Source organism: Nicotiana tabacum, chromosome 9 (genome assembly GCF_000715075.1).
Source record: "Nicotiana tabacum cultivar K326 chromosome 9, ASM71507v2, whole genome shotgun sequence".
Classification (NCBI taxonomy): Eukaryota; Viridiplantae; Streptophyta; class Magnoliopsida; order Solanales; family Solanaceae; genus Nicotiana; species Nicotiana tabacum.
Window position 1 is genome coordinate 93449099 of NC_134088.1, and position 17153 is coordinate 93466251.

Below are 17153 nucleotides of genomic sequence, written 5' to 3' on the forward strand. Positions count from 1 at the left end.
AAGAATCTACATCAAGTGTTAATAATACGTCATCGTTGGCATCTTCGCTTATGACAAGAATTGTGTCAAATGCGAAATTTGCGATAGAAATTTTTGACGGGTCAGGACATTTTGGGATGTGGCAAGGCGAGGTTCTAGATGTTCTTTTTCAACAAGGGCTAGATCTTGCCATTGAAGAAAAGAAGCCAGATGTTATTGGAGAAGAAGATTGGAAAATTATCAATCGTGTTGCTTGCGGTACCATTCGATCCTACCTTGCTAGAGAGCAAAAATATCCATACACAAAGGAAACTTCTGCAAGTAAATTATGGAAAGCACTGGAGGATAAATTTTTGAAGAAAAATAGTCAAAATAATTGTACATGAAGAAGAGACTGTTTCGCTTCACCTATGTTCCTGGTACCACAATGAATGAATATATCACCAGTTTCAATAAGTTGGTCACAGATTTGCAAAATATGGATGCAACTTTTGATGATGGTGACTTGGCCTTGATGTTGTTGGGGTCACTTCCTAATGAGTACGAGCACCTTGAAACTACTCTACTCCATGGAAATGACAAAATTTCTCTCAAAGAAGTCTGTTCGGCTTTGTACAGCTATGAACAAAGAAAGGGAGAAAACAGAAGGGCGGAGAAGGAGAAGCACTAATTGTGAGGGGTCGTCCTCAAAATCAAACGAGGACTAAGAAGGGAAGATCCAAGTCGAGATCTAGACCCAGCAAAGATGAATGTGCCTTTTATCGAGAAAAGGGGCACTGGAAGAAAGACTGTCCGAAGTTGAAGAATAAGGCCAGACATAACAATGGAAAGGCCATTATGGATTCAAATGTAGCTGATTGTGATGATTCAGACTTCTCATTAGTTACAACAGAGTTATCAACATCATCAGACATATGGTTGATGGACTCGGCTTGTAGCTATCATATGTGTCCCAACAAGGACTGGTTCGTGAATTTTCAAGAAGGAGAATATGGAGTCATTCACACAGCGGATAACAGCCCTCTTACCTCATATGGCATTGGTTCAATAAGATTAAGAAGCCATGATGGAATGATCAGAACATTAACAGATGTTCGATATGTACCAGGTTTGAAGAAGAATCTCATCTCTATGGGAGCCCTAGAATCAAAAGGGTTCAAAATCATTGTAGAAAATGGAGTGATGAGAATATGCTCTGGTGCACTAGTGGTAATGAAGGCCAATCGGAAGAATAATAACATGTACCGCTATCGTGGTAGTATAGTTATTGGGACAGCGACAGTGACATCCAGTGATGACAAAGAGGCAGAAGCAACCAGGCTATGGCACATGCGCTTGGGACATGCTGGAGGAAAATCCTTGAAAGCTCTATCTGATCAAGGATTGTTAAAAGGCGTAAAGACTTGCAACTTGGAGTTTTGCGAGCATTGTGTCAAAGGAAAACAGACAAGGGTTAAATTTGGTACAGCGATCCATAATACTAAAGGCATTTTGGATTATGTACACTCTGATATTTGGGGTTCTTCCAAAACACCTTCATTGGGTAGGAAGCACTATTTTATAACCTTTGTTGATGATTTTTCCCGAAGAGTGTGGGTGTATACAATGAAGAGGAAAGATGAAGTGTTGGGAATTTTTCTCAAATGGAAGACGATGGTGGAGAATCAAACAGGCAGGAGGATCAAGTGTATTCGCACAGACAATGAAGGTGAATACAAAAATGATCATTTCAATAAGGTCTGTGAAAATGATGGCATCGTCCGACACTTCACTGTCAGACATACACCACAACAGAATGGAGTGGCAGAACGTATGAACCGGACTTTACTGGAGAAGGTACGGTGTATGTTGTCCAATGCTGGCTTGGGCAAAGAATTTTGGGCTGAGGCAATTACATATGCATGCCACCTCATTAATCGTCTACCATCTGCTGCTATTGATGGCAAGACACCATTTGAAAAATGGTATGGAAAACCTGCTGTAGATTATGACTCTTTGCACGTGTTTGGCTCAATTGCATACTATCATGTGAAAGAGTCAAAATTGGATCCGAGAGCAAAGAAGGCTATATTTATGGGGATTACTTCTGGAGTCAAAGGATACCGCTTATGGTGTCCAGAGACAAGGAATATTATATTCAGCAGAGATGTTACCTTTGATGAATCTGCCATAACAGATAAGGTGACAGTTGAAGATGTCAAACAAACTGGTGGTGCATCAAAGCAGGTGGAGTTTGAGGGAAAATTTATTTTTCCTACACAAGAAGCAGAGGAGGAAACTCATGAAGATTACCCTCTGGAAGAAGAGCCAGTAGAGAGGGAGATTCCAACTCAGGAACCTCGACAACAACTTGAATCAATAGCAACCAGCAGGCCAAAAAGGACAATAACGAAACATGTTCATCTCATAGAGACGGTTGCTTGCGCAACCTCAATTGTAGCTGATGGTGTTCCTACCACTTATAAAGACGCAATCCAAAGTTCAGAAGAAGATAAGTGGAGGATTGCCATGAATGAAGAAATGCAGTTCCTTCATCAGAATCATACATGGAAATTGGCCAATCTCCCGAAGGGAAAGAAAATAATTGGGTGCAAATGGGTATTTGCAAAGAAAGAAGGATTTCCTAACCAAGAAAATATTCGCTACAAAGCAAGATTGGTGGCCAAAGGATATGCTCAGAAAGAGGGAATTGATTACAATAAAGTATTTTCTCCAGTTGTAAAACATTCCTCCATTAGAATTATGTTGGCTTTGGTAGCACAGTTGGATTTGGAACTAGTTCAGATGGATGTAAAAACTGACTTGGAGGAGAAAATCTACATGAATCAGCCAGAAGGATTCAAAGTTGCTGGAAAAGAAAATATGGTATGCAAACTTAAAAAATCGTTGTACGGATTGAAACAATCTTCTAGACAATAGTACAAGCGATTTGACAAGTTTATGTTGCGGCAAGGGTACAAGAGAAGCAAATACGATCATTGTGTGTATTTGCGCAAACTTAATGATGGTTCCTTTGTATATCTTCTCTTATATGTTGATGATATGTTGATAACTTCCAAGAATTCGGAAGAAATTGATAAGTTGAAGATTCAACTGAAGGAGGAGTTCGAGATGAAGGATCTGGGTGAGGCAAAGAAAATTCTTGGCATGGAGATAATAAGAGATAGACGTTCAAAGAAACTCTGTTTATCTCAGAAAGAATATTTGAAGAGAGTACTACAACGTTTTGGCATAGATAAGAAGACTAAGCCAATTAGTACGCCACTTGCTCCCCATTTTAAGCTAAGTACTACTATGTCGCCAAAGGATGAAACTGAACAGGAGTATATGTCAAGGGTACCATACGCAAATGCTGTTGGTAGCTTGATGTATGCAATGGTTTGTACGAGACCTGACATTTCACAAGCCGTTGGAGTTATTAGCAGATATATGCATAATCCAGGAAAGGAGCATTGGCAAGCTGTGAAATGGATTCTACGGTATATTCATAGTACTGTAGATGTTGGGTTAGTTTTTGAGCAGGAAGGCAATCGGTCTGTAGTTGGATATTGTGACTCAGATTTTGCGGGTGATCTAGACAAACGAAGGTCAACTACTGGTTATGTGTTTACTTTTGCAAAGGCACCAGTTAGTTGGAAGTCTACTTTGCAGTCAACAGTTGCTTTGTCTACAATAGAGGCAGAGTACATGGCTATTACAGAGGCTGTGAAGGAGGCAATTTGGCTTCAGGGGTTGCTAAAGGAGCTTGGTATTGAACAAAAAAAATATTACAATTTTTTGTGATAGTCAAAGTGCTATTCAATTAGCGAAGAACCAAGTTTATCATGCAAGGACGAAGCACATTGATGTTCGGTATTATTTCGTACGAGAAATCATAGAAGAAGGTGAAGTCACGGTGAAGAAAATTCATACTACGGAGAACCCTGCTGATATGCTGACAAAAGTGGTGACTGCGGTCAAGTTTCAATATTGTTTGGATTTGATCAACATTGTTGAACACTAAAGATTGAAGATGAAGACACAACCAAAATTTGTTATTGAGAGAAAATTGAAGATGTGGAATTTTGCCAAGGTGGAGATTTGTTGAAATTGTCAAAAGTCCCACATCGGTGGATGACAATTTTGAATGAGAATTTTACCCTATAAAAGGAGGCCTAATGTGTAGGATTTAAACACACCTCTCATTTTTGCCTTTTTATCTTCTTAATGCATTTGTATCTTCTCTCTTTAGTATTATTTCACTTATAATTTTGGAGTGGAATAAAATATTAATTGTGTCCGAGGAAGTAGGCAAAATTGGCCGAACCTCGTAAATTCTGGTGTTCTTTTATTATTGTTTTATTGTCTTGTTTATTATTTAGTGGTTGTCATAATTTTGGTATAGTAGTTGTGACTCATTCACACTATATACATTTGGCTTCCGCAACAGAACCTTCTGTTGGAATGCAGGATTGATCATGGAGACACCATTATCAGCAAGAATAATGGGTTCAGGAGAGGGATAACTGCCATCAATAAAACCGTAAACTCCACGACCTTTGAAGACAGACAAAAAGAGCTCTCTCCAATACATAGAGTTTGTAAAATCAAGAACCGTAGGAACAAGAATTTTGATATTTGAGAGAGAAATAGCAGAAGACGAAGAGGGGACTTGAGATAACGGGGCAGCCATGGAAGAGGGACTTAAAGAGTCATAAACGACTGAAGAAGATACCATGATGAAGGAAGCAAACAACAACAACCCAGTATAATCTCACTAGTGGGGTCTGGAGAGGATAGCGTGTACGCAGACCTTACCCCTACCATGAGGTAGAGAGGCTTTTTCCAATAGACCCTCGGCATCCTTCCCTCCAAGAACTCTCCACCTTGCTCTTGGGGTGACTCGAACTCACAACCTCTTGATTGAAAGTGGAGGTTGCTTACCATTACCACGGTGAAGGAAGCGTTGGAGAAAAAGAACCTAAGCAACTGATACCATGAAAGAGTTCTATTTTTGATTAAAAAAAATTGAGAAGTACAATGAAATATATAGAGAGTACATATACATCTAAAATATAAGATAACTCTAAGTATAACAACAATTTAAAATAATTTGAATTACATGTCTATCCTATACATTATGTTTATCACAATGTCTTATTGAGTCCCCGTTCATGTTGAGGAAAAAGATTTTAGAAAATAAAAGGAAATAAGTACATATTCTATGAAAAGAAAAAAGAAAATTACTTAGAGGAGCATCATTTTTTTCACACCAGAAGGGGATACTACGTGTTGGAAAAATTAATTATGGAGAAATAGAAATTAGTTTATTCTCCACACACGAACTCTTCGAATTATAACCGGACTCGAAACAACAAATTATATAAAAGGAAAATCCAGTAGAAGATAAAGAAGTAATTTTCGCAAAAATATGTGTTGAATTTGTATTTTACCATTAGTTTCCATGTATCATGCATTATTTTATGGGACTGTGGCGGTGAATTTTTCTTAAATCTAAATGGAATATTTTGGTCTGTTTGATATTTAAATTTAATATTTATTTACTTTCTAAATCTTCTCAAAACAAGGACGTAGATTTATTCTGACTATATAAAGGAAGAACGTCACTTGGCGTAACGGCCTAATCAAAAATGGTCCAAATTTAAAATTCTTATCATGTTTAGCCCAGGTTGTACATAACATGAAAGTAACTTTTCAACCTTTAGCCCACACTAATTATTTTAAGGGTTATGTTCAATTTCCACTTTTATTTTTATTTATTCTCTCTTTTCTCACACCATTGTTGTCTTTCTTCTTCTCTTCTTCTCTCTGCTTTCTTTCGCCCAAACACACTATAAAAAGTAAAGAGAAATTGAAATTTTTAGGGACAAAAGATGGGAGCTTTTGTAGATAAGAATCCTCATTTTCCTATTATTTTATTTTGTTTCTAATCCCTCTCTTTAGACAAAAGGTGGTTGCAATATAAAAAAATTAAAGAATAGAAGTTCACCATTAAAGACCACTCAAAGCTTTACTTTCGAAAATAGGATTTTTTTAGTTTGTTAGTTGTTTAGATTGGGTGTTGTTCCAATTGATTGAAAACATCAAAAAGAGTTTAAAACTTAAATTTGAAGTAATTTAGAGTAGATTTGAGTTAAATTTCAAAAAAAAGACGCAAAGAAGAAGACGAAGTCAGTTTTTGTATAATGAAGTATAATGTTGTATGATAGTGTATATGGGTGTATAAACACCTCTTATACAGTATTATACACTTTTATACACGTTTATACAAGCGCATATAGACGAACTTCTTTCACGATTTTCAGTTGCAATTCTTGTTCAAAATCAGTCCAAATCTCCATTAAATGACTTCAAATATTATATACAACCTCCTTATAGTATTTCTAACAAGGATAAATAAAACTCACTCTAAATTTCTCACAAAACTAAATTCGAAATTTAAACTCACTTATTTAAGCTTATTCAATAATGGTGGACCAGTCCAAATCTTTGTTAAATGATTCCAAATTTTGTATACAACCTCTTTATACCATTCAAACAAGTCTAAACAACATCCACTCTAAATTTCTCATAAAACCATATTTGAAATTTAAACCCACTTATTTAAGTGTGTTCAACAATGATGGATTATATTAAAATTTTAATTTTCACCGCCCAAATGGATTTGATTTGTTGAACTAATATTTGTGTCATAATTACTAAATCGAAAATTAGATTAAAAGCTTGAGTATTTTTTGAAAAAATTGAATAGTAATTTCAAGAACGTATTTGGAATTGGATATTGAATCTTAGCCTATTATTTTTGAGTTGCAGCTTTACAAAGTTAAATATAAGCCATTTAGTTGCAATATATGTGTGTGTTGTATTTATGTGTAATTCTCCGTTCATAAATGTCCTCTCTAAATCAGAAGTCTCATTGTTATGGAGCCCATGATTTACTACAATAGTTTAATTAATTAATCAGTCGTTGATAGATATCATTGATCACTAAACATACCATAAAGAATGGACAGTTAATTAAACTAGATAGTCTTAATAATAGACTAATTTAATAAGATAGTAGTCATATTATAGACAATTAATTTAATAAGAGGGATAGGGAAGGGAGCTACTCCATAAAAAAGGTACTTATGTCTTTAAAGATAGCCATGCGAGGAACAAGTGGCACACTAAGGTACTAATGGTATAAAGATTAATTGAACTCAAATAATCTTTCTTGAGTAAATTTAGCCCAATTTTATAAGAGACATAACTAACTCCAACCATCCTATTGTTCATATAGTTCACAAAGTTCAAAAAGAGCTATAAAGTAGTATTACTTGCACTTATAAGTCCAACTTTGGTTACATATATAATACCTACCGGAATAATAGTGGCCAAACTTCTAAAATTGACTTAAAAATAATTTTCAGAAAAGTTATTTTTTAGAAAAGTACCATTGATGAGAATCAATTTATATTTAACTAATTAATTTGAAAAACACTTTTGATTAATAATTAATATTAGACAAGTTTTTCTAAAAAATGCTTCTAAAAGTATTTTTTTAAAGTATTTTTCAAAAAAAATACTTTTTGGGAAGAAGTTATTTTTTTTTTTGGGGTTTTAATAATTGCTTCTATTTTTACTCAAAAATACTTTTTTTTTCTTCCAAAAACTTGGGTTAACACTGTACAACAACAATAACATATCTAATATAATCACATATAGTGAGGTTTCCGGAGGATAATGTGTACGCAGATCTTACCCTTATCTTGTGGATATAGAAAGGTTGTTTCAGTAGACCCTTGGCCTAACACTTTATTTATTTATTTTTTTAAAAAAAACCTTTACCAAACAAGTTATTAGAGTCCATTTAGGATTCTTTACTTGTTTTTCCCAATGAAATGATTTGCTTCTATTTTTATTTAAAAATATTACTTTTTTCTTTCAAAAACTTGGCCTAACACTTTACGACAATAATATATCCAGTATAATCTCATATAGTAGTGTCTGAGGAGGATAATGTGTACGCAAATTTTACCCTTATCTTGTGAATATAGAAAGGTTGTTTCGGTATACCCTTGGCCTAACACTTATTTTTTTTTAAAAAAAATAAAAATTTACCAAACAAGCTATTAGAGTCCATTTAGCATTCTTTACTTGTTTTCCCCAATGAAATGATTTGTTTCTTCTTGCTAACTATTCCCCTTTTTCTCAACCCCCCCCCCCCCCCAACCCCCAACAAATTTCAGTCTTCTCCCTCTAATTACTTCTCTCTCTATCCATTTTCCCTTTTGGATTCTTTTGCAAAAATTCCTTAATCCACCTGACATATAGTGGTCCCAAGAATAGTTTGTAGAATTTTCCTTCTTTACCCATTTGGTTTTGAGTTGAGTATTCTTGATTTCACATTTCTAGCTGCCTGGGTTTTCTTTCGCTTTTTCTCCTGGGCTTATAAGTTATAACACAGAAACACAAAGGTTACTTTGGTCTTATTTTTATGAGTCTACTGTTGTTGGGGGCTTTCTTTTTTGTATGAATTTGAGTTTAAGCAATTTCTGGCCATTCTTTTCTGGTTTCAATTCGACTGAATTCTGGTTTTCTCCACTATTTAGTTTCTGTTTTTTTTTTTTGAGGAACTGATCACCGGTTATTTGCTCCAAGTCTTTGTGGGCAGCTTCTTCAGCTTTTGTCATCAGGTAAAACACCTAAAATGCGCAATTGGTTATGTTCAACAGTTTTGGAAACCTTAGCTTTTAAATTTTAGCTTAGCTCATTGTGTTTTAGCTGTTTTTATTATAATTTATGTTGCTCCTTTCAATTGGATTATAAATTATGATATTAGGGCAGATGTTGGTGTCTAGGCACACCTTGACTATTTCACCTAGTACCTGCTGCCTATCACCAGCACAAGTACCGACTAACTCTGCCCACTTGCCTTAGGCAAATGGGAAGAAATCACCTAGTTTTTGTTCCGCTTGTGATGGGATTTGAATCTGAGACCTCATGATTCTCCTCTCAGGGATTTGAATCTGAAACCTCATGATTCTCCTCTCGTTTCAGTTTGAGAATGCGATCTCAACAAACTCAGCATTTTTTTAAGCATTTGTTAATGCTTGCTTACATGGAAATTTACAGTGGAACCAGCAATTGCGTAATGGTGGAATCCCCTTTTAAATTTTGTTCCTTATAAGCAAAATCATTCGAGTTTGTCTGATGCTGATTTTGGTCTTAAAATGATTGACAATGCTCTTTGCGGTTTCTTGTTTAATGTGATGAGGTTTAAAAGTGTGTTACTAGCTTTATGGTCAATATCATTTCCCTTGTTGTATTTCTGGATGTCGACCAGTGAAATTTTCCTTGCAAATTTGAGCTAATGATTTTCGTCTGTGTTTCCTCATTTTATCCCCAGCAGCTGGTTGTCACCTTACTTCATAGTTAGATGAGATAATTAGGTCTTATGGGTTTTCAAAAGTTTGTTCTATCCGTGTCTGCTCAATTCAGAATAACTTATCCATTTTTCTCATTATTTGTCTTTTCCTTTTTATTGTTTTCCGATAATCTATCTAAATCTTTCCTCTCAAAGCTGGCCATTTATTTATTGTCACCCGCTTCTGATTGGACGCTCAAGTAGCTTTGTCATGTGTGAAGTCACGCAATTTGGCACGTTGCTTTTATTTCTGCCTTGACTTCGTAATTAACAACTTTATATCCTTTTCATTGGCCGTTACATACTGCACTTTAATTGTTCAACAGTTTTAGATACGTGTGACAAGTGAATGCGGTTGACAGGATGACTTCAAAAGTTGGTGTGGATTCGCCATCTGTTGAAGAAGCTAGCGGTGGAGGAAGTACCAGAGGAGGTGTCCCACTGAAAAAAGGTCCTTGGACTAAAGAAGAAGACGCGATTTTAATGGATTACATCAGAAAACATGGGGAAGGGAATTGGAGTGCTGTCCAGAAGCACTCAGGACTTGCTCGTTGTGGGAAAAGTTGCCGTTTGCGGTGGGCAAATCACCTAAGACCAGATTTGAAAAAAGGTGCTCTAACTCCAGAGGAAGTGCGTCACATAAATGAACTGCATGCTAAGATGGGAAACAAATGGGCACAAATAGCTGCTAAGGTTTGCATCAACGTCTCAATCTCTTTTAGCAGCTACTTATAGTTATAGACAAACAATGTCAGATGATTAAATGCCAAGAATGCTATCTGATGTAAATCTATTCCCGAGGATATCGGTTAAACAATTCAATATTAGTTAAACAGTTCAATTTATAGATTTGGTAAGCAATCTCCTTTGTTTAAATTACCATTTAACTCTTGCTCCAAGTCCCTACTTGGTTACTGTAAATCATGTACGTAGACTATGGTATCATTTCTTGGTCAAAAGCAAGAAAGAATAACTCATACACAAGATTTCGTGGTCAGCCAAAAAACAATGTCTATAATCGGTGCAATGCACTACTATATTGTCTTGTGCTCGTAGAGTTCCAGTCTTTTGAGTTTGGTGGATAGTTGTTTGAAAACCTTGTCTTTCCCTATTAACAGTTTATAATCACTCTGGTCTTAAATGATTGCCCTTCTTTTCTGTTGGAGCTAAAGTATATAAATAAATGTGGCTGATCTCTAACAGTTTAATAGATGAAATGGTTCTCACAATTCAAGATGGTATCGAAGCAGGAAGATCATGGATTTGGTTTGCACTGTCACCTAAAAACATAGCTGGCCCAGGAAAAAGAATTAGGCCACTCATGGGTGTTTTGTTGTGGAGTCAAAGTAACTAATTGTGTCTGTGCTTTTATAGTTCGCGTTTTAAATGGGGCTACTTGCACACGTCAATTGCTTTAACTTAAGTTTCTGCTTCTGTTATATTAATTCTTTCTGGTACTAGATGTTTACCCACCTTAAATTTGTGCTGACTACATTTCTATGACAAAGTCATACTAAAATGGTAGTCACCGCAACACTCTCCAAATGGTTTTTGATGCATTTTGATAAGTACTTATATATATGTGTGTGTGTCTGTGTCTGTGTAGTTTAAATGTACATATGTATTTTTTTCTATACTTTTTGGGAAGAACTGATTAATGTTAATTCCTTATGTTCATCTATTTATTAGTTTCTGCCTCTCTCCAAGTTTTCACCTCTGTGTGCCCAGACCTTGAACATTGCAAGCTTTTTGGATTACATAGTCTTTTCTTTTTCTGGGGACTTCAGCTTGTGACTATGCTATCTGAACTTCTATTTTTTGTTTTGCCTCTGTTGTTAGTTATAGGGCAATCCTTTTTTTTTCTAATTTAATTTATATCTGGTGATCCTCAATGATATTTGTATGTCTGAGTGCAGTCTGGTAAGATAATTTAAGTCTTCTTAACAATCAAATTTTCTTTTAAGACTTCTCTACTAGGAGGGAGACTAAAAGCTGTGCTTTTCGAAACCTGTCTGGATGAATAGTCCACTAGGTTGGATTGGGAATCTGAATTCTGTGTGCCTAATAATTTACAAGAAAGTTGGTGACTCTCGGCAAGGCATGGTCCTGGCCTCCGTTTGATCTAAATCTTGCACCATCATTTTTAGGACAGCCTTCCATTAGTCTTCTTTACACCCTATGCTAAACTGCTGACATACCCCCCCCCCCCCCAAAAAAAAGGAAAGCAAAGCCCTCCTGCTCCTGCTTCCTAACCAAGTTCGACTCCCTTTATATGTTATTCCTCGAGAAGAAATAGTAAATTATTAGTAAGAATTACAAGAAGGAAAGAGGGTGGGAGTAAAGGGTAGACTTCAGGCAATCATCATCTATGAATCTGGAATTTGTTAAGTAAGAGTTGTTGTTTGTTTCCATATGTTATGTTGGGTTTGCACCTTATTTGGATACGATACGATATTTTGCAAGTTGACTTTGAATAGTAGTAACAAGAAGTGCTCTTCATGCAACAATGTTGTGAAGGGTGAAAAGCGTAGAAATGACTAGTTTGAAAAGAAGAAAAGAAAGAAAGAAAAAGAAACAAGGAAAAGAAAGAGCGGTCCTGCGCAGGATGAAGATATTTGAAGAAGTTACCCTTCTTTAGTGGTTCAATGTAGCTGTTCATAATCAGAGGGCCTTTAGAGCCTTTTCTAGACCGGTGCAGCATTTAGAGCTTAACTAGCCTTGTGCATCCACTAGAATGGCGGGTGCCACTTTGGTTTTATATATCCTATTTCTTAAAAGTTCTCAACATTTGCACAAGATGTAGCAGAAGCTGGCAGACGCCGGTGCACCCTTACATCTGAACATAGGTCCGCCTCTAAATTTCAGCCTTAACATACTTTTACGTAATATTATGATGTGGTTGGCTGCTTCATACCACCTTATCAAAAAAATGTTTAGTTATTGTTACACTTACATTAGGTCCGGGTAGGAGTAGCGGTTAGATTTAGAGGACTACTTGTTTTAGTGAACTCTTAAATTGCCTTAAAAGACAAAATGTTACCATTTTGGAATGAGATGGATCCGAATAGAGCAGACATAGAGGATTCATCCTTTTCTTTGTAGATATAGTGGATCCATACAGTAGACAACGACTAGTTTGGGATTGACACATAGGTGTTGGTTGTTATTGCTCCCTTGGCCAGCACCGGAATAAGTTCTGTTTCAAATGACTGGAGTAGGCAGCCAATATCTTTTCAGGGCAAAAAGAAGAGAATGAAGTTATGGGATGATGATTCTCTTTGTTCTTTTTCTATCTTTTGTAATATCCAGGTCTGTTTTCCTTCATCCGGATGTCGCTTTGGCTGAACTCTTGCAGTATATATTATGCAGTAAAAAATGGTGACCTTATGCTTGGCAGGACTTGTATGCAAAGCATATTGGATATAACTTTTTTTTGGACTAAAAATGTGGACTCTTTCTTTCAAGAGACTTAGTTTATTGTCTTCATTATTTCAGATGATACTTTCTAATACTGATTTTCTGTGAACTTTCTCAATTCAGTGATTAGTGCTATATGACACATTCTTCAAAGTTGAATAACTGCTATTTATTAAATTTCTCGTGGCTCTTCCATTTTTCCAGTTGCCAGGCCGCACAGATAATGAGATAAAGAACTACTGGAACACCAGAATAAAGAAACGACAGCGTGCAGGCTTGCAAATCTACCCTCCGGATATTTCTTTCCAGGCATTTAGTGAGAACAAACAAAATAAGGAGCTGGGAATTTTCTCCTCTGCAAATTCACATCCTGATTTCTTGCCTATTAACGGTTTTACGATTCCAACTGTGGAGTTCAAAAAATTGGAACCTAGTCAGCTGTTGTATCCTCGGGCACTTCTTAATATTGCTGCTAGTAGCTTTTTTGATATTCCTGCAACTAGCCTGCTGGCTCAGGGTCTTAGTTCTTCTAATACTTGTTCTGGCCTTTCAACCATGCATCCATCCAAGCGTATACGAGGATCAGAATCTTGGTTCTTTGGTCTAAATGATGATCTTTTTCAAGCTTGCCATCAATATCAAAATGATGGTTCTTTGCTTGCTCAATCCTTGGGGTTTTCCTCGTCATATACTCATAATCTGACATCTGATCATCACCCATCATTCTCCGTTGAAATTCCTGGCAGCCATGCCCCTTTAAATGGCAACTCTTCTTCTTCAGAGCCCAAATGGGCTAAGAAGCTGGAGCTCCCTTCACTCCAAATTCAGATGGAAAATTGGGGTTCACCTTCCCCACTTCCTTCACTTGAGTCCTTCGATACTTTGATTCAATCCCCTCCAAATGAGCACGCTGATTCGGGCAGTCTGTCACCTCGGAACAGTGGTCTATTGGACGCTGTACTTTATGAATCACAAACATCCAAAGCTTCAAAGAATAATTCACATCAGGAGACTTCTTGTGATGTAGATGATTCTTATCCTGATCTCCAAGAGACACAGTGGGGAAGATACAGTGACCCAATCTCTCCTTTAGGTCATTCTGCTGCATCAGTGTTGAGTAAGTATACCCCTATGGAGGTTCATTGGATGAGCCCCCCAGTTAACAGCGATGGTGGTTGGTGAGAATGGTTATCGATTTGACTTATCAGAATTATTTGCAGAGTTGAACGTGTTCAAGTGTTTATGTCATAATATTTCTCTATTATTTTGAATGATTCAAGGTTAAGCAGAAGGTTGACTTAGTTCTGGTTGATAGGAAGGATGATATATCAAACCACCAGTTGTATTCCAGGATGGATTCATGCGTTGCTCTCCTTGTCCCACAACAGAGCAGGGTAAGAACCATATGGAATTAAGATATGCTTTCGGGTCTGTTCTTTTTTTACGGTTGTAGCAGGGACTCCAAGCAAATGGTTAAGCAACTGCATCATCTGGTTGTGGACTTGGTTCTTCTGCATGGAATGCTGTGTCCACTCTCTAGTCAATAACCATTAACCTCAATGAGAATACGGTACTTCTAATGTGTTGCCAACACCATTTTGATAAAAATGTAATTTTTACAGCTGAAATGACTGTACAAGACAATGTAATATTTTGCATCCACTGGAGTTGCATACCGTTTGTGGAAATCAACTGAAAACACCGACTCTTCTATGTGGCGTTATATTCTCGCTGTTCAATTCCACTGTGTTGATTAGGAATGCAACGCGCCTGTGATGTTCACCTTAATGATTGTCTGAAGGTCTGTTGTGGGTAGCATTGGTCTTGTTAGTTATATGGTGTTGTCATCTTCACTACTGTTTGGGAGCCGGTTTCTGGAGACTGAATAGTTTCTGTTAAATCAAACAGGTTGGCACTGCTACTGTTGTTGCAAAAACAGCAAGGGCTAAAAACTTTTACTCCTACATGTTAGTATGTGTTATGCTTCGGTTATTGGACATGCTTTATGGAAATGTGTTAGTATTCGGTACGAGTATATGTAGTTGTGCTATTTTTTGGTGAATTTTGAAAAATCTATATGAAGAATCTTCACTACCGTCACACTCCATGTAACATAACATATATGTGGAGACTGGAGAGAAAGGGATTGGGAAAAGTTTTGACCATTAGTTTTCGAGAAAATAATCTTATTCTATTTTATCTAAAGACGGTCTGTTGAAGTAAAATTTCATGAGAAGATTGGCCAAATATTAAAATCAAAACGACAAGACTTCAGAAAAGTACCAAAAATGTTCTTGAACTATTTGAAATAGCTTAAAAATACCCTTCGTTTGTTTTTGATATCAAAAATATCCCTGCCGTCTATGTTTTGGACCACAAATGCTCCTTAAACCGTTAGTCTTTCCATTGAAGCTGACATGACAGTCCAACTGGGTTAGATTTGTTTACATGGTCATCCACCTAAGCAATCAAGCATGATAAAATTATTTTTTCAGAAAAATTATTTTTCTGAAATTTTTTATTAAAATATAAAATCAACACTTATTCCGAAAAAAGTAAAATATTTCTGGAAAAAATATTTATATCGGAATTTTTTTATTAAAATACAAAATCTAACACTTAATCCGTAGAAAGGAAAAAATTTCCGGAAAAATTATTCTTGATTGGGGTTTATGATTTGATTAAAAAACTCCATTGTTCTCTTTTGTGAATTTATGATTAGTTTGATCTAAATTTTTAGATGCTTATCTGTTATACCTTCACAAAAGATACACCTCTACTGTAAGTATCAATTGGTTCATCCGAAGTTCTTATAATTTTTTCGGAAATTTTTTACTTTTTTCGGAGTAAGTGTTGATTTTGTGTTTTAATAAAAAAATTCCGAAATAAATAATTTTTCCGGAATTTTTTTACTTTTTTCGGAATAAGTGTTGATTTTGTATTTTAATAAAAATTTCCGGAAAAATAATTTTTCTGAAAAAATAATTTTGTCATGCTGAATTGCTTAGGTGGATGGCCATGAGCAAATCTAACCCAGTTGGACTGCCATGTCAGTTTCAATGGCAAGACTAACGGTTTAAGGGGGGCATTTGTGGTCCAAAACATAGATGGCAAGGATTTTTTTTGGTACCAAAAACAAACGAAGAGTATTTTTGAGTTATTTCAAATAGTTCAAGGACATTTTTGGCTCTTTTCCGAAATCTATTCTATTTAACTAGGAGAAAAGATTGTCGTTGATTTTAATATTTGGCCAATCTTCTCATGAAATTTTACTTCAACGGACCGTCTTAAGATAAAATAGAATAAGATTATTTTCTCGAAAACTAATGGTCAAAACTTTTCCCAATCCCTTTCTCTCTAGTCTCCACATATATGTTATGTTACATGGAGTGTGACGGTAGTGAAGATTCTTCATATAGATTTTTCAAAATTCACCAAAAAATAACACAACTACATATACTCGTACCAAATACTAACACATTTCCATAAAGCATGTCCAATAACCGAAGAATAACACATACTAACATGTAGGAGTAAAAATTTTTAGCCCTTGCTGTTTTTGCAACAACAGTAGCAGTGCCAACCTGTTTGATTGATTTAGTACTACAAGACTGAATTTGCAGAGTTATAACCGCTTGTCAATGTCAAACACTGGTATTTTTGAGTTATTTCAAATAGTTATTTACCCGAAAAATCGGATAACGTTAAATTTAGATAGGGTTCTAAGGGTATGCAAATTTCTTTGATATAAAATGACAATACAGGTATTTTTGCTGTGAAAATGGAAAATGATGGAAGGGAAGACTGAAAAATATTAGAAGAACAAGCACAATAAAATCTTTAATTTTCCCCTCCCTTAATGTCTCCCCCCTATTGCAGTCTATCTCCCCTTTTATAGTAGAGGGTCACTACTTTATTTGTAACAACATAAAATAATACATATAGTGGAGAACCCATGATGGTTTGTCTCTCCCTCGATTCTCGCCAAGATTCTCTCCCTTGGTGCGGTTGTAATGGCTCTTGTCTTGCGAGCTCGGCACTGACTCGAGCTTGGTGCTAGATCGAATCCCCGGTCGTAGTTCGAGCTCGATTCTGCCTTGGAGTATCGATATTCGGGGCCTGTGTCGGTCGTCGTTACCCCGTAGTCCGATCCGGACGCGGGTTCGATAATGATATCGAGTTTTGCGGTTGATTGGTCTTATGGCTCGAAACTCGATGTCTCTACTTCGGAATTCGTCCGAGCTCGCCATGCGGATACCCTTCGATTGAAACGTTATTGTCTCGACCGGTCTTTATGACTGAGAATCGATTTTGACCGTACACAGATAGTCCCCTCGTTTCTCGGAAA

The 17153-nt window shown here is 36.3% G+C and overlaps 1 protein-coding gene across 2 annotated transcripts; it reads left to right on the forward strand.

Annotated features, from left to right (window-relative positions):
• The first annotated feature begins 8205 nt into the window (after nt 1–8205).
• Nucleotides 8206–14497, forward strand: LOC107770063 (transcription factor GAMYB-like). 2 transcript variants are annotated; one of them, XM_075221858.1, is made up of 3 exons: nt 8206–8657; nt 9715–10081; nt 13010–14497. In XM_075221858.1, the coding sequence occupies exons 2-3, from the start codon at nt 9752–9754 to the stop codon at nt 13985–13987; spliced, it is 1308 nt and encodes a 435-aa protein (XP_075077959.1). In that variant the 5' UTR covers nt 8206–8657; nt 9715–9751; the 3' UTR covers nt 13988–14497. The 2 variants fall into 2 exon arrangements, with proteins under 2 accessions (XP_075077959.1, XP_075077958.1); XM_075221857.1 differs by having other exon boundaries at nt 9751–10081.
• Nucleotides 14498–17153: the final 2656 nt, after the last annotated feature.

Excerpts from the sequence above, each read along its gene's own strand:
- LOC107770063 (XM_075221858.1), top strand. The coding sequence starts at position 9,752 with ATGACTTCAAAAGTTGGTGTGGATTCGCCATCTGTTGAAGAAGCTAGC. Across the intron at positions 10,082-13,009 it reads GGGCACAAATAGCTGCTAAG|TTGCCAGGCCGCACAGATAA; the intron begins GTTTGCATCAAC and ends CCATTTTTCCAG.